Below are 20,955 nucleotides of genomic sequence, written 5' to 3'. Positions count from 1 at the left end.
TACCACGCTGAACAGATAGGGACTGAGAACTGAGCCCTGGTGAACTCCGACTGTGACAGGGAAGGGTTTAGTGTCACCAACAGCAGTCCTAACCATGGAATCGGAATCGCGGTACATGTCTCGGATGATGTCAATATAAGCTTCTGGTACCCCTTTGGATCTCAGTGCCCACCAGATCATTACACGGGGGATACAGTCGAAGGCCTTCTGCATGTCAAGAAACATGAAATGCAGAGGCGTAATCTTCAATCTGTATTTCTCCATGATGACCCTTAGGGCAAAAACAGGATCCATGGTCCCAAGACCAGGCCGAAACCCATACTGACCCTCCGAGACAGCACTCTCCTGTCGGATCCGAGAGTCTATTATACGCTCGAAGAGCTTCATGGTGTGGGACATGACCTTTATGCCCCTATAATCGCCACACTCCTGCACTGATCCCTTCCCTTTGAAGACTGGAGTGATAATACTCAGTCTCCATTGGTTAGGGATTTTACCGGGGAAGACCACGCGATTAAAGAGGCCGGTAAGGATGCCCACACCACGGGGACCCATTGCCTTCCAGGCCTCGATGGGAACCCCATCGGCTCCGACAGCTTTCCGATTCTTCATGCGACGAAGAGCTAAGTGGACTTCCTCAGGCGTTACCGGTCGCACTAGTCCCTGATTTGGAGGGAGGACCGGTGGCTGTACCTCTCCGTGCTGCTGATTCAGCAACTCGTGGAAATATGAGCGCCATCTCTCCTTCACCGCGTCGACCTCGCATATAAGGTTGCCATGAGAGTCTTTAATGCAGCGACACTTGGAAATATCTTGTGCCGCTAAGACCCTCGAACGTGCCAGCTTAAAGATAAGCTTCTGCCCCTCAGACGATTCCAACTTGTCGTACAACGGCTGCAAGTGGTCCCGTCTGGCTCTGGCTACAGCTTTCTTAGCGGCACGTTTGGCATCCCTATATGCATCGCGGTCTTCAGAAGATCCGGACGCTTGCCACGTTTTGAAGAGGGCTTTCTTCACCCTCACCTCCCTCTGGACTGTGTCGTTCCACCACCAAGTTTCTTTGTCACATTTGCGACCACCCTTGGACAAGCCCAGCACCGCTTTCGCCGCCTCAGATATGGCAGCCTGAATGTTGTCCCAGTGGTTCTGGACTAGATCACCTTCAGTGTCGGCGCATTTATCGCCGATCGCTGAGATGAACTCCTGCGACGTGGTACTATCAAGCCGCCACCATCTGATTTGGCGTCGGCAGCGCTCAGCGGGCTTGTCGACCGGCTTTACGCAGAGATCCATGACAAGAAGACGGTGTTGCGCAGTGAGACTCTCACCTGGTATGACCTTGCAGTTGGCCACTTTGCTGATATGGTGTCTCCTGGTGAGTAGGAAATCGATTTGGGTGGCGTGTCCGCCGCTCCTGTAGGTGATTAAATGCTCGGGGTTCTTTTTAAAGAACGTGTTCACGATGGCGAGGTCGGCCGCCGCACACGTTGTGAGGATGTCTCCTCCCTCCGCGTTGCGACTGCCGTACCCGTAGCCACCGTGGACCCGCTCGAACCCTTCGCACGCCTCACCCACATGACCGTTCAAGTCGCCACCCAAGACGACTGCCTGCGCCAAAGGAATGGCACTCAGCACTTCCCCGAGTTGATCCCAGAACCTCGCCCTGTCCGTGTCGCTGCAACCGGCCTGAGGTGCGTAGGCGCTTATCAAGTGGGTCACGACCCCTTCAATAAGCACCCTCACTACCATAAGCCGGTCGCTAAAGCGTTTCACTTCCAGAACGTGATCGTGAAACTCCTCGGAGAGCACCACGGCCACCCCGTTCACGCCCCTAGGAGCACCGGTGAAGATCAGCTTGTAGCCATTCCCAATGAGCCGGTATCTGCTGCCTTTCCACCGAGTCTCCTGCAGGATCGCCACGGCGACCCTCCGCCTGGAAAGCACGTCTGCTAGCTCCCTCGCGCGTCCAGTCAGCGTGCCAATGTTCCACGTGGCAAAGCGGAGCTTCCTGTGATGGGTAGGGGCTCGCCTCTTTAACCGTGCCCACCCTTGACACGGTAGCCCTAGTCCACTTGCCACAGAAGTCGGGCGAGGCTCCTGCGCGCCGTTTTGCGGCGGCGCCCTATCCCTATGCCATATCCTTCTGTTGACTTCCATAAGTTGATGTGGCGGTGTTGGTTTTTACGGGAGCGACTGCCGTCTGACCTCCCAACCCCCGAAAGGGAAAACCCCTCGCTAGAGCCTCGTCCGTCTATCAGCAGGCGCACCACTTGCAGGTGAGGTTAGCTTGGGCTCCAAGATGTAGGTGGAGCCCCCAAGACGCCCCCGTACCTTCTTGAGTCTGGACTTACGCATTCACTTATGCGAATCTCTCTTATACTCTCCAAACTTAATTACTGTATCACTGCCTTTGGTCCATGTCTTTTGGCAAGAACGCATAGACTACTGCAAGGAGTGCGAAATGCATGTGCACGTGTCTGTTTTTCAATACCACCTCGAAGTCATGTGACCTTTTCTAAATAAGTCTGACATGCTTACGATGGGTGGACGCCTTAAATTGCATCTGGCTGGATTGTTGTTTGATGTTGTTCAGGCTCACGTACCTTATTATTTGTATAAGAAATTCACTTGGTTATCCACGGTAAACTCTTGCTTTGGAGCAAGGTCGACAAGGTGTTTCTGCTTGTAACCGCCCGGCATAGTACCGCTGCATTTAGAGGGAGTTTCCGATAGTTAGCCACTCGTTGTTGGAACAATATTCTTCCTCCTATCTGTAACAACGTCACAAAAAGAACTTTCAAGCAGAAGCTGCAAGAGTATCTTTTAAATATGCAAAAATTGGAAATATGAGTGGCTAAGGTGTTTGAGAAAAAATAAATAAATAAATAAATAAATTGGATGAAATTAAATTGGATTGAATTGAGTCAAATTGAATTGGACTGAATTGAATTGGTAAGAATTTGAATTGAATTAAATTGGTTTTGTTTTAGGTTTTTACGTGTGGCATCCCTGTCCCCATAGGGTCCTGGCAAAATACCAGTGTCGCTGGCAGCCGCGTCATTTATGCTGAGTCAGCGCCTTTTCATTGCCATGGCTTCCAAGAGAGATACTAATAGAATATATTACTGTGTTACGTCTAAGTTAATGTCTGGATCATGTGTCTATGTATGTATTTGTCATGGTGGTGAATAAAGATTTTATCTACCTATCTATCTACTTGCCATTAGGGTCGTATTTTCAGTGCTTGAAATCATACTCAAGTCCTGACTTGAGCATTGAGTAAAGTTCTGGAATACGACCCATAGACTTACAGGTTATGAAAAAGGTACGGAATTTTGATGAAAAGGATGTGGTAAGATCATTGGATGTGATAGATGATATCTAATAAAAACGTGTAACAAAATAATGTGAGTAATATTACAAACGTGATATCACGCGGCGGTGTACAGTGATATCATACAACACTTTCCAAAAATATGCATTAGTTCAATGATCGGAAAAAGGTACTCCACATACGTGCTCCAGATACATGTATAATTACAGCTACAAGAGTGATATAGAGTTGTTAAAACCACCACATTTTTTACATTAATTACTTTTTTCGAATTCCCGGAAATGGTTTTACTACATCATAGGACAAAACTACTAACTTAGGAAGTCGAATCGGTCTTTATAGTAATTCTAATGGTGCCACGTAAAAAATGCATTAGATAATTGACCTTTTACCAAAACAGAGAATAAAAAAGTAACGAGAATGGTCACTCTACGCACCTCCCTACCTTTAAATACCGCGTATTGACGGAACGGCAACATTTACTAGTAAAACTTAAGAAATAAATTACCTAATTAATAAGTTTTAGGAAATTTTATTTTGCATGAGAATCGCGCGTTGTAATCGCGCTCTAAAAATACAGTCTATCAGATGTTCATAAATTCGAACCACTAGTAGAAATGTCGTATTTTAAAAGGAAAATGTTCACACTAGATTATTTTAATACTTTTTATAAAAAAACTGTTGGACGCTAAAACAAGACGAAAATTGCTACTTTTGACGGCCTTGATCATGTACTGTGGCTATTTATCTTCATAAATAGAATAAAGGAAAATGTTTCTTTCATTCAGTTATCTGGAATTCACAAAAGTAATTAACGAATATTTGGTGGTTTTAACAAGTTTATGTCGCCCCTTGCATCTATATCTGTACATATATCTGTAGCAATGGTTGGAAAAAGGTGTTCCATACATATATGTGTGGAATCCCTTTTTCCGATCATAGTTAGCCCATAACATCACACATTACTTGACATTACATTCATATTTGTCGGGGCACTCTGGTCGTTCACCGATAATAACTAAATTTAGTAAATGTCGATATTAATAGCACCACCTAGCAAATTTACGATGTACTACGTGATGGGACCTTGTATACCGCGTCGTAGTGTTAAGTAACGCTGCTGCCAGGCGGCGCTACTAACACCCGTTACCAGTACGCTATATGATGCATGTGTGAGTGTAATGGTAAATGGTAATATTACCAAGTGATGTTTGCTTATACCATTACATGTACAACAGTACGCAAACAGTAAGTACCATAAAAAAGTACGCATGATGCATCACTCGTAACAGTAAGCGCGTGATACATTACCCGAAGCAGTACGCGTGATGCGTACTGTATTGTGTCATGGTAATATTACAGAGTGATGCTTATAGTCTATGTAATGCGAGAGATGTTGTAATGGTAATATCACGGAGTGACATTTACTAGAGATGCGTAAGTAATGCGAGTAATATTACAAACGTGATATCACGCATCACTTTGGAAAATGGTGCATTTCTCATAATATCACCTATATATTTCTGGACCGGAAATTTGGAATAAAACTACTGAGGCTGTGGCTTTCATGTGTCGTATTAAGCTGAGGTGGAGACAAAGACAAAGCAGAAAAAAGAGGAATTTTTGCATTATGGATTGTTTTTTAAGCGTTGTTGGGGCGCTCTCTGGGCGCCCCCGATATGAACTACATGAGCTTGTCGCTACAAGCTAGCGGGCCAGATGGAATTCCAGCAATAGTGCTGCGTAACTGTGCGCCTGAGTTGTCTCGTGTTCTCACACGCCTGTACCGCCTCTCACTTGAAACTGGTGTAGTTCCCAGGTCGTGGAAGATAGCAAACGTGCAATCTGTGCCCAAAACAAGGAAGCAGAGCTGAGACCTGACCCTGTCAACTATAGACCTACCTCAGTCACTTCCATACTCTATAAGACTACGGAACGTGTTACTCAACAATCAACAACCGTCTCTTGTCGTGCTTTCAAGACAACGATCAGTGATCGCCAGTACGGATTCCGACGAGGGCAATCTACTGGGGATCTTCTTGTGTACGCCTCTCATCTATGGAGCGAGGCTACAGAAAGACATGGCGAAGCCCTTGCTGTGTCTTAAGACATTTATACAGCCTTTGACAGGAACTGGCACGCAAGCCTTTTAAGCAAGCTTCCCTCTTATGGGCTTCCCACTGACCTTTGCAATTAGATCTCGGATTTCTTAACGGACATTCGATTTGAGTGGTCTTAGAAGGTTACTATTCCGAACATCGGCAATAGGTTCCCGGAGTTCCTCAAGGTTCCTTACTGTCCGCAACTCTCTTTCTGCTGCATATTAATAATATGTTGATTCCAGGTGTCTTTGGGCATGCTGATGACAGCACAGTTGTGGACAGGTAGTCACCTAGCAAATTTACCAGGTACTACTTGCTGAGATCTTGTATGCCGCGCCGCAGTGATAAGTAGAGCTGCTCGCCAGGTGTCTTGCAATATTCCTAAAATAACCTAAAAAAGTACATTTGGGATTACAAAAATCCGAGCAAACATTACTTCGGGCAAATGTATTTTCGGACTTCTGATTGACTCCAAACAGTAAAACGAACACAACAAATTTTTCTTAGTTATTTATTATTAATATTTAATAAAAAGGTAATTTAAAAAATAAGATTAACATTAAATCAACTCTATAGTTTCTTTGTTCTAAATCTAAATATTATAATCGCTTGTAGTTCGAAAATCGAAATTGACGTAACGGTTCTTTTTCTGTATTTTTCGCATGTCTTGTGTAGGTTAAGGACAGTTAGCTATTTTGTTGTTTTTATTAACTTTGTAATTGATTTGTATTGTATGTATGTACTTGTACATGTACTTTTTATTTTTTTCTTACAGTACGGCATGATTTATGATGATTTATATTAAACAATTACAATTTATTTTCATTATTTACAATTTTTTACATTATTATTTAATATACAATACGAGGGAAAAATCAATTTGAATAAACTCGTTATATAATCTGTTGATAAAAATAGAAGCTAAAAGAGCGCGTCGCTTGTCTATAACGAAAAAAGAGCGTCCATGAAATACTGTATTATTTGTAATGGCTCCGTCGTTTGCGCTCAGTATTTTAAATTTTCGACAGGCGCTAACTGTCAAAACGTATTCGGAAAAAAATTATTTTTCTGAAAAATAATCGTAAATTTTTCAAAATGGAAATTTTTCCTTGACTTTGGGATGGGTAATATAGCTTTTTCTGAATATCGTATCGAAACTATATATTGATATTTGAAATCGGGTTTCGTTCATCGTTACTAATATTCGGAATCAGATTTCAAAACTATATATTATTGGATACAGTTTTACAATAGCAATGCGGGCCAATGTTAGTATATAGTTTCGAAGACTAATGAAAAATGGTTTCGCGTTGATATCCACTCAGTGAATATCTGATACGAAGCAATATCAGTATATAATTTGGAAAATATATGATTTCGTGTTGGTATCCACTCGGTAATCGCTCGGCTTGATTCGGCATCGCTATATAATACGCGATGCGCAGCAGTATCGATATATAGTGTCTAAGATAGACGATATCGGATATTCGATATTGGCATTTATTGGCAATATATAGTTTCAATAACTATATACGATTTGTAAAACCCATTCCTACGCAGAATCGACTTGAGGTGAACATGTTTAATCGCACTTGTCGCATTAAGCCGATTCGCCGTCGACGTAGATGTACGGACGTCCACGTAGCCGTTCGGGCGCCGACGCGTCGTCGAGTCGAGATCTATAGGGCGTCGGCACGGCTGTTCAACCATCGTCGCTACTCTTTGTGCACCTTCGGAGTTGTCCGCTCGCGTGACCGACCATAATTTAATCCTGAGTAGTACGGATGCGTATCACTGTTGGATTATACATACATATGAAATTCGCTCCGTTATTATCCGTTATTTTGTTGGTTCTCGAGGATGAATGTTGCCATCCAGTCGGTAAGGTGGTGTCTGCTCATTGCTTCGAAGCAGCTAATTGACTTGATCGGACGTTTTCGCGGCCGTTTGGGCGTTGACGCTATTCTTCGGGAATCTGCATGGACTCTGTCGGTCAGCCATCGATGATTGATTGACGTTGTGTCACTTCAATTTCAATTTTTCACACACTTCAATTTTTTCTGTCCCGCATAATGCGATTCATTATCGGTAAGTTTGATGCTCCCCCGGGCGGCGGTGTCTCCGAACATCAATGGCTTAAACGCTACTGTAGGCAAGGCAAGGCAAGGAGACTACTCACACACTATCCTGCGTATGGCCCACGTATGAAACCTCGCAGGAAGTGTTGCAGGATAGCTTGCACGTTGCGACTACATTCTTAATTTTGGATTACGCGACGAAAGGCAAGGCGGACTGCAATGCAGAATAATGAATGCCCCCTTATACATTGTATTAGAGCGGTTAATTTTAGTAACGCGTTTGTGTCGATGCAATCGCGCTTTGTATCGATGCAATTGCCTACAATTCCCAAATGTAGCGATACAGTCGCGCGTTTGCATCGCTGCTAAAAAGTCACCGCGTTTAATCGCTCCCATACCTCGCCCTCACACTATCTGTAAAGAACAATACTTAAATATAAATTTTCTGTACTGCATATATTTATATTTAAAAAAATGAAATATCCCAGATTATTAACGTTTTTCTTTTATGTAGTGTCCAATATTTAGACTCCTGGCTGTATGGTCGTGGATTATTGGATCCATAGACAAATAGATAAATATCAAATACTGAACTACTGGCAATCGGGCGGGTGGTCTGTGCTCATGGCCGCGTAATATAGGAGGGACTCGTGTGTTTTTGTTAAGTTTTAAGACACTAATGAATATATTTTGTACGAATGTTTTAGTGGAGATAACAACAGTGACAATAATGTGTGCCGAACATTTTATACTTGGTTAATTGGCATCTTCAAGTCAACACGGTCAGTTCAAATTTATGGCTAAGGTTATTTGTTGTGACATAGGTAGCTATATCGCCTGTAATTTGTCATCACTCAACGTTTGTTAAACTACAGGAATGCAGAGAAATGTAGATGAGTATTTAATTGCAGTTTCACTTACAAGTTGCTCGTCATTTGCCAAATAAAAGCTCGTTTCTTTGTACTGGGTCTGCACATGACCCTTGGCGTTGGTCTTCGGCTTTACAAAGAACCTTCGGTTCTCTTTTTTTATTACCCAAAATGAATCCTGTTCCAAAAAAAAATCTAACACCTAAATCTAAGATCTACATTTGCTGGATTTGTAACATGTATCAAGTTTAATATTGGAATATTCATCGATTTGCGTATTTTTGGTCGCCGTGAGTAATATTTTGTTGTTTATTTTTTGGATCCTCCTTCATGTCAATTACGAATTTAAGGAGTCCTCTTACTATAATTAATAAAATAATGCATTTTGCAGCAGTTTTGACATGGCCAAATGGTATAATAATTACCATTTAGAAAATCATTGTCAAAATGCTTGTAAATGCTGCTGTAGTATAATGGGCTTTCAATATAATTTGTTATTTATTCCCAGATATATTTAAATTTTTAAAGTTCTCTTTGTCAATGTACTAGAGAGCGACAATCAAACACCAGTTCCGGATCAAGACTGACCATACTTTGTTCAGTTTACCCACATGCATAAATATCAAATTCATACCATTTTAATTGTAAAGTCTATAGAAAGCAAGAGTTTGAGAGGTGTGTGGCCAGCAATGCATGATACAATCTGTGCTCGTTTGCTACTATACAATATGAAGATTTGTCAAAGTTGTTTGTATTTTATTATCAACACTAACAATATTTAAATTAGGCCGTTTTGTTAAAATTCAAACAAGTATCTCTATATTGAACATTATTTTTAAAGACAATATTTTGGGATATCACTTTTAAAATTTAACAAGTATTTATATCATAATTGTGTTACTATGCAGTACTTTAAATAGATTACTCTATAAATAGATACTCAAATAAAAATACTTTTACAAATCCATTAACTACACTTAAAATCTAACTACATTTAAAGTGTGTTACTACTACTACTTTCCAAACACCTCAAATTCTGTGTATGTTTTAGGTATGGGCAGATACAGTGTATTGAAGTTTCTTTATTTACTAACAATGTGGTAAAAAATTATGACTGTTTCAACCTCTCTTTCTGCTTAGCATGGTTCTTTTGGAGTATGTGTTAAGTCATTGCCACAGTTTCACTACAGTGACAATCCATTCCATTGTTTGCAGTATACTGGATTATAATTGATGGTATGCCTCCACAATCCTTTGTGCCAAGTCCTATAATTATATCAGATTAGGTGCTACTAGATCATGCTGTGATGCGTGAGCACCTTCTTTTTTAAAGAGGTATAATTTAAGTGAATTTCTCTAATTGTTCTAGCTTTCTTCCCCTTCTGTTCTGTACATTTCCTGTTACTTGGTCTATGTGGATTTAATGTGTATCTAATTGTTTGGTATTTTTAGGGTTCTCCAGAGTGGTCCTTAATTAGGAGTTGCAATGGAGGTGGGTGCGCGTGCGCTGGACGTGCTGCCGCTTCTGCAGGAGCGCGTGGCGTCTCTGACCGGCGGGCGCGACCGCCGAGGCGGGCCCATCGTGTGGTTCCCGGCCAGCTCGCGCCGGGACCGCGTCACACCAGATGATTATAGACGACTGCTTCACTATCTAATGAGTATACCTAGGTTTGCATCATAATACTCAACAGATTTTTAGGGCATTGACACGTCTTTCACATATGTATTGTTAAATGATTTATACCACATAATGATAAGGCATCACAGATGAGCCTTGTTAGTTTTGACTATTTATTTGGTAATTGCACATATTTCTAACCTAACTGATTGACGGGAGAAAATGAATTTACCATCATGCATTGACTTACCAACAAAAGGTCAATGCCATCTTACTGCTGAAATACTTCAGAGTTCTCAATTGATTGAAATCAACCATTTAGTGGACCTATTGATATCAAATTATTTTCTTATAACTGTTAAGCTAGCTAGAAATAAATAGCTATGCCACTAATTGTCTATTCATACATCTTGGATTGTTATAAGTTGTTTATACTTAAAAGTAAATTTTGGCAATTCAATTTAATCTATGAATGGCCATCTAAATTCAACCAGTCAGAGCTGGATAGTGATACACTTCTTGTTAACAAATATCTACAGTTAATCGAAATTGTTAATTGTTCACTGACATGTTTTACACCAAATATACATATAGACTGACATGTCTCAACATGTACTCATTCACTAATGACATCATGTTATTTTTACAGTGATTCTGTGAAGTCGCAAGGCTTTACGGTTTTGATTGACATGCGAGGGTCAGCATGGGCAGTTATCAAACCAATCCTAAAAGTTCTACAAGAACATTTCCCTTCATCCGTCCATCAGGCACTGGTAGTTAAACCTGACAACTTTTGGCAGAAGCAACGCACAACCATTGGAGCACACAAGTACAAATTTGAGGTGAGATCTTGTTTGATTAAATCTTATTAATCGTTTTTGGCAAAATCTTATTATTGTTATTATTTTTTCATTATGATTATTATTATTATTAGGGTGGCTTCATTCAGGGCATACACACATCAAAAAAAGTTTGCGATCACTTTTAAAACTTGAAATATTTTTTAATTTCTAAAAATATTTCAAAAACCTCTTTAGTGATACTATTATTTGTTTTTAATTTTAATTATTTATTTAATGTTGTACTTTTAACAAAAAAACTATTTATTACATATTTCTTAATAATATTTCCACATATTAAAAATATGTTAAGTTTTCAAACTGATCGCAAACTTTTTTTGATGTGTGTACGTAGCCCCTCATCACTGCGACCCTCAGTTGATCTATTGTGATCACCACTAATTACAGTTCGGAGCCAAGGCCAACAACATTGAAGAACTGAAGGACTTTTCTAGCTCCGACAGATTTAATGTCCTCTGGTTGTGGCATGTGCCTTCCCAGTATGGAGCTTCGTACGCCCATCAGGGGTAACATTGGGTGAGAAGATGAGCAGGAGTTTCATCCACCTTGTGGCAGAATCTACACTCTCTATTCTCTCTCTACCCAATATTTGACATGTGCCTGCTTCTAGCCACAATGTCCTGTTAAAACTCTAGTGAGCATTCTGATGCCATTCCTTCTTTTTATTTCATTCGAGCTTCTCTACAGTGTTTGGCACTTTAGGCAGCTATCAGGGCTTTTGAATGCTCAAGACCCTTATTCTGTAGCCACACTTTTCGGGAGACGTGTGTGCTCTCGTTCAGCAGAGTGAGCTTTGCTAGGCTGTATGCTATCCCTGTAAAGGGTTCGGGTCCAATAAAGGTTTCCCTAGCACCAGCCTTTGCCAGTTCGTCTGCTGCCTCATTTCCCTCGACGTCAGAGTGACCCGGAACAAAGCACAGGACCACTTTATTCCTTTCCCCGAGAGCATTCAGTATATTCACACAGTTCTCTACAATCCTCGATGTTTGGGTGACAGAGGTTAGAGCATGTAGAGCAGCTTGACTATCTGAGTTTATGTAAATATACTTGTTAACATAGCCTCTCTTCAGGTTCAAATCCGCACAAGCAATTACGGCGTACATTTCGGCCTGAAAGATAGAGGGAGTGTCGTCCCAAATTCAGCTTATAGTTGAGCCTAGGTCTCACGCCGAGTATACCACAGCCTACGTTGGGTCCCATTTTAGACCCATCGGTAAACCAAAGAAGGCTACGGTAAGACTGTTGGTTTTCCAGTCTTCCCTGGTTGGAAATTTTACCTGGTAGAGCTTTTTTTAGCTTGGGAAGCATGACATCAGAAGTCATTCCCAGAACAGGATGTTCCAGAATTGAGTCCTGGGTTGATCTCGATGTCTGGGAGTGACATCTGGTCCTTAACTTGGTGATAAGCGTCTACATGCTGGTACCGGCCTCCTTCTGTATGAATATATGCGGGGGAGTCAGATTCAGCAATGCATTTAGGGCCGCCCCCGGAGTAGCCGACATGGCTCCCGTTACTAGCAAGCACGCGATGCGCTGTAGACTGCTCAATGTGGCAATAGTAGTTATTTTGTGTAACAGAACACTGGTTGAAAGACTACTAAGCAATTAATTAACAACGTGCGTGAAAATTATGTAAGTGTGTTCATAAGAAAGAACTTAAGTAAAGGCGGATCAATGATTATTATTAAGCGTAATGTAAAATGTAAAGAACGTAAGAATATCACAGATCTCCATATTGAACGGACTATTGAGATTTCATGTGTGGAATTGGATTAGTTTGTCATCTTATCTGTATACAGGCCCCCCTCTACTAATTACAACGCGTTTGAATTAAAATCGAAATAGAAACCATTTATTGTAACGCCACATTATAAAAAAAAAACAAAAACTAATATAGCTAGAACAGAAATAACACAAAAAACAGCGTAAAAAAAAACATTTAAACAACAAGTTACATAATACTATACTTACATGTGTGCGGCTGTGGCGTGTACAAAAGGATACCATTCAGCTAAAGTCACAACCAAAGCTAGGTTGTGACGCTGGTTTTCAATCGCTCTACATGTCTTTCAACCCTGACGTTGGCGAAATCGTCGCTCAAAACGACGGAGCCATAGATACAAAAGTTGGTTGAAGTTGAATGGGCCCTGGCCGAGTGAGCGAGAGTGACGGGCGTATGCGTCCCGAAATAGAAAATAAAATAAACTACGTAAATACTTATATCATGAGTGTGTATAGTGTTATTGCAGTGTGTACTCTTATATCGATTAAATACTTACATAATCTTTGCAATATATACCAGGTATAAGTGTATGTAGTGTGAAAACAAATTAATAAAATATTTAATACATATTTAAAGTACATTACTTCAAATATATTAAATAAGATTATCTATTTTCGTAAAATAAAAGTTCTTTGACTTGAACATTAAACAACCATAAATATATATAAATATAATATTTAATCATGAAAGATAGTTTAAAACAGATTTTAGCAACTATAAAACCGTATTAGTGTCTCTACTTCTGTAAGACTCATTAATTTATTTAAAAGTTTTAACTTGATCAATCTTTTCTTGGAACCAACTCGCGTCACTGCATCATCGTCTGCTTGTGTTGACAACATTTTTTGCAACACACACGCAGTATCTAAATCAATAATAAATTGCTTAAGATCAGACCATAGTGGCCAATTGGCTACTTTTAATTGTGCAAGAAGGTAGACCAATTTCTCTGCAGACCGATTACCACAGAACGAATCATTAGATTTCAAAAGAATATCGCCAGTGGGTTAAATTCCTTCCCCCATATACGGGAGTTTCCAAATATTTTATATAGCACGATATTTAATTGCATTAAGAATGAATTTGATAACGTGTTTACATCGAAATCACTAACTTTCCACAGCTGTTTGTAAATCCAAGACGGCGGATACGATTTTTTTAAATGCAATATGGGTATCCTTTTCGAGGTATTTAGGGATGCTCAATACGAATATGGAACTCATTTCTAAATCCAAGGTGGCGGGCACATTTTTTCGAATAATGGCAAGTTGGGTATCGTTTTCGAGGTGTTTGGGGGTGCTGATTACGAATACAGTACTTATTTATAAATCCAAGATGGCGGAAACAATCTTTTTTTTTATAAAATGCAATAAGGGTGCTTCGAAAAGTCGTGCCCGCCATCTTAGATTTAGAAATAAGTGCCATATTCGTAATGAGCACCCCCAAATACCTCTAAAATGATACCCATATTGCATTTTTTGAAAAATCGTGTCCGCCATCTTGGATTTACATATAAATGCTATATTCGTAATGAGCACCCCCAAATATCTCGATAACGATACCTACCTTGCCATTATTTGAGAAATCGTGCCCGCCACTTTGCATTTAGAAATGCGAAAAGTCGTGTCAGCCAACATTTATTCAGATATAAATGCCATTTCCCTAAGGATTATCAAAAATAAATTTTTGAAAAATCTTGGCAACCATCTTGGATTTAGAAATTAATGCCACATTCTCAATAAGCACTCCCAAACAACTCGAAAACGTGTCGATCGACAACGAGAGTTATAGATAACTCGGATAGTGATTCGGTCCAATTCTCACGGCCCTTCACGGCACTTCATGTCCTAGAACAGTCACCTTCTGTAAACCGAAACGACACTTAGATGGTTTTAAAGCCAAATGCGCATTTTGCAATCGAATCAAAACCTTCAATGAAATTTTGAAGTCTTCAAATGTGTTCGCGTAAACCAATATGTTATTCTCATAAACTATCACATTAGGATACTTCATTCCTGCCAATACTTTATCCATTGTTCTTTGAAACATCGTCTGACCTGTTTTCAAGCCGAATGGTAACACATTGAACTCATATAGTCCCGTATGTGTAACAACGTATGTGTAACAAAGGCAGTTTTTTCCTTCCCTTCTCCTAAATCTAATTGCCAATACCCAGAATTCATATCTAAATCTGCGAAATACCTTGCACCCTGTAAACTACTTAACAAATCATCAACTGTCGGAATAGGGTGTGAATCGTTTTTAATTTTTTTTATTTAAGGCCCCAATATCAATGCAAAATCTCGGCGGCCCTTCTAGTTTATCCACTAAAACTATCGGTGCAGCATATGGACTTTTCGGTTCCTGAATTATCCCACACTTCAACATTTCTTCCACTTGTTTTTCAATAATTTGCTTCTGTTTAGGGGAGACACGTTACGGCATTTTATGCATCGGTTCCTTATCAGTAGTTTTGATTTCAACCAATGATTGCTTATAACATCCTGTAGGAAAACAACTAAAGTTCTTATAGAAAGTTTATTTAGTTTATTATCCACTTAACAAACATGATGAAAGAAACCATTAATGTTACATAATACATTAGTACAAAGGCCGTATGAATTTTATAACAATTGAGAGACAGCGCGCGCGTGTGACACTTACAAGAGGAAACTATGGCACTGTGTTGCCACCATCGACAAGCACGGCATCTTACTATCTAAAAAAGTACTACTACTAGTGTTACAACAGTAGGGCGCGATATCTTACTACAATCCTAGTTTACCTGGCGCAAAAGAAAACGTGTCACGGATTCTAATAATAATTGATTCAATTCATCCCGCTTTTTCTCCTGCAAAGAATTATCAATATTAAATTCTATCTTTTTTATATTTGACACTTTAAACATATGATATCTATTTACTTCCAAGAGATTAACAAAATATAAATATTTGGATTTGTTTAATGAAAACTTTTCATGACTTTTTGAAATTGGCTCAATAGAACAACAATTCTTTTTCCTTGACATGACATCAGAGACAGAATTGAAAGGAACTTCAACATTATTCTTTAAAGTTATTTTCGACGCTGCAATCAATTACCGCACTGTTTACCGCCAGGAAGTCCTGTTCTAAAATAAGGTGCTCATTATCGTCATCTACAACAAGCAGCCTTGAAAGATATTTGTACCCACGGATTGTCAACGAAACTTTGGTGGACACCTGCACTATTATTTGCTTTCCACCAACTGTACGCAATGATAGATAGATAGATAGATAGATAAAAGCTTTATTCACAACCATGACATCAGATACATGATATAGGCATTAACTTATATACAACAATAATGATATTCTTATCTACTAATATTACACTTGGAAGTCATGGCAGTGAAAAAGGCGCTGGCTCAGCATAAATGACGCGGCTGCCCGCGACGCTTGTATTCTGCCAGGACGCTATAGGATAGAGACGCCACTCGCAATCCAACAAAAATCTGATTTCATTTTTAAATTATTAATTTTCAATTTTCAATCTTCTTCTCCCAACCTCCACACATAATACACTATTTGCAGTCCTGAAACGAGGTACAGCCAAGAGCATAACAAGCCCGGCACCTTGGACCTTGGACCGTTCCTATCGCAAGCGGCACAGAGTTGAAATTAAATCTTAAATATCAAGCATGACGCGCTCCCGACCCTGCACGTGGACAAACAAGAGACAACCGCAAATACCCTAGCCACTCATATCCCCAATTTTTGCAAATTTAACAGATGCTCCCGCAGCTTTAGCTTAAACGTTTTTTTTTTGAGATGGACAATTCGGCGTTTTTTCAGTCTGCAAATGTAATTTTATCTGCAAAAAATTGAGAGATTATTGAAACGGAAGCGCCAGTATCCACCAACGCTCCGCATTCTACACCATTAATACAAATGGTTATAAAAAACCCAAACACCACGTTCGACCATCCCGGCTACCTATCGGCGTGGTGGTGCGTTTGGGTGATTTGAATGACCAGTTGCGCCTTGATAAAATCTACGGTACGGCCGTGACGGGAGTCTGTGGCGTTTGATAATCTGAGTAAGCAGAGATGGGTCCACTAACCGGTGACGGATCTCCATGTGCTTGCCAACATTGAGAGTATTCTTTCGAAATACGTACCGGCAATTCAATACTCTGCTGTTCTAAGTTTGATTCTTGATTAAATACATCCTCCATCTCTATAATCGTCGCGTATGAGGAAAAATGGGTTTTGTACCGCTGAAGAGCTGGCCCTTCCAGATACGTCGCAATCACGTACCTCTTTTGCCCATCTGACCAGTTATTTATCACGCTGATCGCCTCAAACTGTTTCAGAAATTCGTCTACATCATTTAACCCAGTAAACTTTTGCGCCGCCATACGATTCATTTTGCACTTCTCTTACTTGCCCCTTTTCACTAAGAGGTGCACCAAAACACAAAAACAAATTTATAATAATAAAATAAAATACAAATTACGACCTTATATTGTCTTCTACCTTTCTTCGGATAAAATAAAATACAAATTACGACCTTATATTGTCTTCTACCTTTCTTCGGTGATTCTTGAAAAAAAAAATTTCCAAATCGGAATTTCCACGTAAGGAGCCTACGCTGGCGGTGGTGGACTTATAACGAGAGTCGTAGCTTAGTCAAAGTCAAAGTCAAAGATTATTTATTCCATAGGTAAAATAAATTTACACTTGAAAACGTCACATTTATAAGCTTAAGCTACTGCTCGTTCACTACGCTGACCTCCCTGAGAAGAACGAGCAAGAAACTCTAGGGATTGCTCTTTTCAAATAAACTTAAATGCTATGGAATACACTTTGAATCAAACTGTGGATTCTGGAGCCATGTCGTCTTTCCATACATCTTTATCTAACACGTAGTCTTCAATTTTGTAATATGATTTTTCGATCAAAATATTTTTAATGTAGTTTTTAAACTTAGGAAATGATAAACTTAATATATGCTCCGGAATCTTATTGTAAAAACGTATACAGTTCCCCATAAAAGAGTTGTTTACCTTGCTTAAACGAAATCGTGGTACCAGTTTGGACTTAGCTCTAAGGTTAATATTATGGATATCTTCGTTCTTATTGAAATTATGTATATTTTTACGGGCATATAAAATATTTGTGTAAATGTACTGTGATGCCACAGTCATGATACCAGTCTCCTTAAACTTTTCTCTGAGAGATACCCGAGAGCCTAGACGGTACACAGAACGAATCGCTCGATTTGCAATACAAATATGGTTTGAATATCTGCCGCTTTACCCCACATGAGAATCCCGTAGGACATTATACTATGGAAGTAACTAAAGTAAACTAGTCTAGCAGTACTAACATCGGTAAGCTCACGTATTCTGCGGACTGCGTATGCAGCGGAGCTTAATCTGCTGGCCAGAGACGATATATGTGGAAACCACTGAAGTTTACTATCTAAGGTCACTCCCAAGAAGACTGCTTTATTAACAAGGTCTAACTTTTCTCCGTTTATTTCTATGCTTGGACTAGTCGATTTTACGTTAGGTAATTCAAATTTGACACATTTTGTCTTCTTGGCATTAAGCAATAAATTGTTAGCATTAAACCAATAAACTACCTTAGAGAGGGTATCATTAATACGGTCATAGTTAATGTCATGTCTGTCTGTTTTAAAAATCAAGGATGTGTCATCAGCAAACAACACTATTTCGCAATGGTCCTTAACAAAGAATGGCAGATCATTAATATAAATCAGAAATAAGAAAGGTCCAAGTATTGAGCCCTGCGGAACACCCATTTTTACTGGAGAACCCAAAGAAGTCACTCCATTTATGTCTACTTTCTGAATTCTACCGTTGAGATATGACGATACAAGTTTCGACGCCTTGCCATTTACACCGTAATGCTGCAGCTTCCATAAGAGTATTATGATCAACGCAATCAAATGCCTTTGAGAGGTCACAGAAAACACCAATAGCGTTCTGGGACCTTTCCCAAGCATCAAAGATGTGTTTTAGTAACGCTACCCCCGCATCGCTAGTCGATCTACCACTAGTAAACCCGTATTGTTCACTATGAAAAATATGATTCTTACCGAAATAGGACAGTAATTGAGTTAGCATAACCTTTTCGAATATTTTACTTAAAGCTGGTAAAATTGAAATGGGACTATAGTTGCCATGGATCAACTTTCCTACCGCTTTTGAATAAGGGACTAACCTTGCTGTATTTCATTAAATCGGGAAAACCACCTTCGTCAACGCACCTATTGAAAGCTACAGCTAACTGTGGGGAAATGAGATTAATAACTGAGTCTATAACTTTAGTTGATATGCCCCAGAGATCTTCAGTTTTTTTAACATGTATTGACTTAAAAGCTTTTATGATGTCTTGTGGAATAACATGACGAAAATTAAATAAACTGCCACAAACGTTAACATTTTCCTTTAGGAGATCAATAGCAAGTGAAAGGGAGGAATTTAATGATTTTGTAGTGTTCACAGCAATTTCCGAAAAGAACGATTCAAAAGCTTGGGCTACTTTATCTTTAGATTTTATAAGTTTGCTGTCTAATTCTAAAACTATATCTATATCGTGTAGTTTAACCCTGCCTGACTCTTTATTTATTATGCTCCAAGTAGTTTTAGATTTATTTATCGATTGTCTAATTTTGTCGCTGTGAAACTTAACCTTAGCAGCTACACATACTTTTTTAAATATTTTTGAATAAATTCTGACATATTCTATGAAATTGGAGTTAGTATTATAAGTTTTCATAGCATATAGCTCATACAAACGAGACCTTCTCTTATGAATACCTACTGTTGCCCAGTCGTTGAATTTAGTCTCTCTATGGAAAGTTAATGTTTTCGATTTAAATATATTGTCAAATTCATTTTTAATTAAACCAAATATCGTGTTGTATAAAGTATTTGGATCCTCCGGTATATGGGATAGGGAATTTAAACTATTGCCGATATTATTTTGAAATCTCATTATTCGTTCTGTGGTAATCGGTCTGCAGAGAAATTGGTCTACCGTCTTGCTCATTTTACCACTAAAAGAAGCCAATTGGCCACTATGGATCTTAAGCAATTTATTATTGATTTAGACACTGCGTCTGTGTTACAAAAGATGTTATCAATACAAGTAGAAGAGGAGGCAGTAATGCGAGTTGGTTCTAAAAAAAGATTAATCAAGTTAAAATTTTGAAATAAATTAATGAGTCTTACAGAAATAGAACAGTTTTCCAACAAGTTTACATTGAAATCTCCACATATTACTACGTTTTTTTTGGTTGGAAAAATCCGCTTTAAACTGTCTTCCACAATTAATTCAAACTCGTTAAAATTAGCAGAGTGGGCCTGTATACACATAAGACGACAAACTGATCCAATTCCACACATGAAATCTCAATAGTTCGTTCAGTAGAAAGATCTGTGATACCCTTACGCTCTTTAAATTTTAAGTTACGCTTAATAATAATCATGGTTCCGCCTCTACTTAAGCTCTTTCTTATGAACGAACTGACTATTACATAATTCTCTATATTGTTAATGGCTTCGTAATCTTTCAGCCAGTATTCTGTAACACAAAACACGTCAACGGAAATATCGTGCAAAAAAAGACTTATTTCTAATGTTTTGCCAGAAAAGCCTTGAATATTTTGATGTACTACATGGAAACGATTAGACTTTTCTGTTGTCGTGTTTTTCAGTTTAAATTATGATTAGTAAAAAGTATACTGTTGCTACTTAAAGTAGGAGCATTGTCGTGGGATTGTGTTATATCTTCTATAACAGCGTCCTTAATATTAAAAGATTGCAAACTAGCTATATGTCTTAGATACCTTAGGGGTAAAAGTAAATTATCCTCAAATCCTTAGGTTTGCGTAGAGGCCCTTTTTTAAATATAAAACTGGGCTATTTCCATGAATAGATATTTATTTACGTCTTAACTGATGGAAGCTTATTCTAGAACAACCAATATGTTCTTCTTTTTTAACCGACTTCAAAACAGGAGGAGGTTCTCAATTCGACTGTATGTTCTTTTTTTTTTGTATGTATGTTACGCGATAACTCCGGTGTTGTGAACCGATTTTCATGATTCTTTTTTTTGTTGGAAAGGGGATACTTCCATAGTGGTCCCATTTCATTTTGAAGAAAATCATCCACCTCGAAGGGTGGCTGTTGACGCATGAAGATTCATTTTTATAAATAGCGCCTAACTTTAATTTAAGAGCAATTACTTTAATGGTTGATTTTGCTATTTCTCCAATTCAAGGCGTTTTTCTCTCAATAT

The 20,955-nt window shown here is 39.1% G+C and overlaps 1 protein-coding gene across 1 annotated transcript in view; it reads left to right on the top strand.

Annotated features, from left to right (window-relative positions):
• The first annotated feature begins 9,869 nt into the window (after positions 1–9,869).
• The window catches only part of LOC113239176 (triple functional domain protein), a 154,679-nt gene continuing 143,593 nt past the window's right edge, over positions 9,870–20,955 (top strand). The window contains exons 1-2 of the mRNA XM_026476045.1: positions 9,870–10,051; positions 10,651–10,843. Coding sequence (XP_026331830.1) covers positions 9,870–10,051; positions 10,651–10,843 — 375 coding nt within the window. The remainder of the gene's footprint in view (positions 10,052–10,650; positions 10,844–20,955) is intronic.

Source organism: Hyposmocoma kahamanoa, unplaced genomic scaffold, assembly GCF_003589595.1.
Source record: "Hyposmocoma kahamanoa isolate Upper Pololo Valley unplaced genomic scaffold, ASM358959v1 99702, whole genome shotgun sequence".
Lineage (NCBI taxonomy): Eukaryota > Metazoa > Arthropoda > Insecta > Lepidoptera > Cosmopterigidae > Hyposmocoma > Hyposmocoma kahamanoa.
The sequence above is the reverse complement of the archived record's forward strand: the minus strand, read 5'-3'. Positions and strand labels throughout refer to the sequence as shown.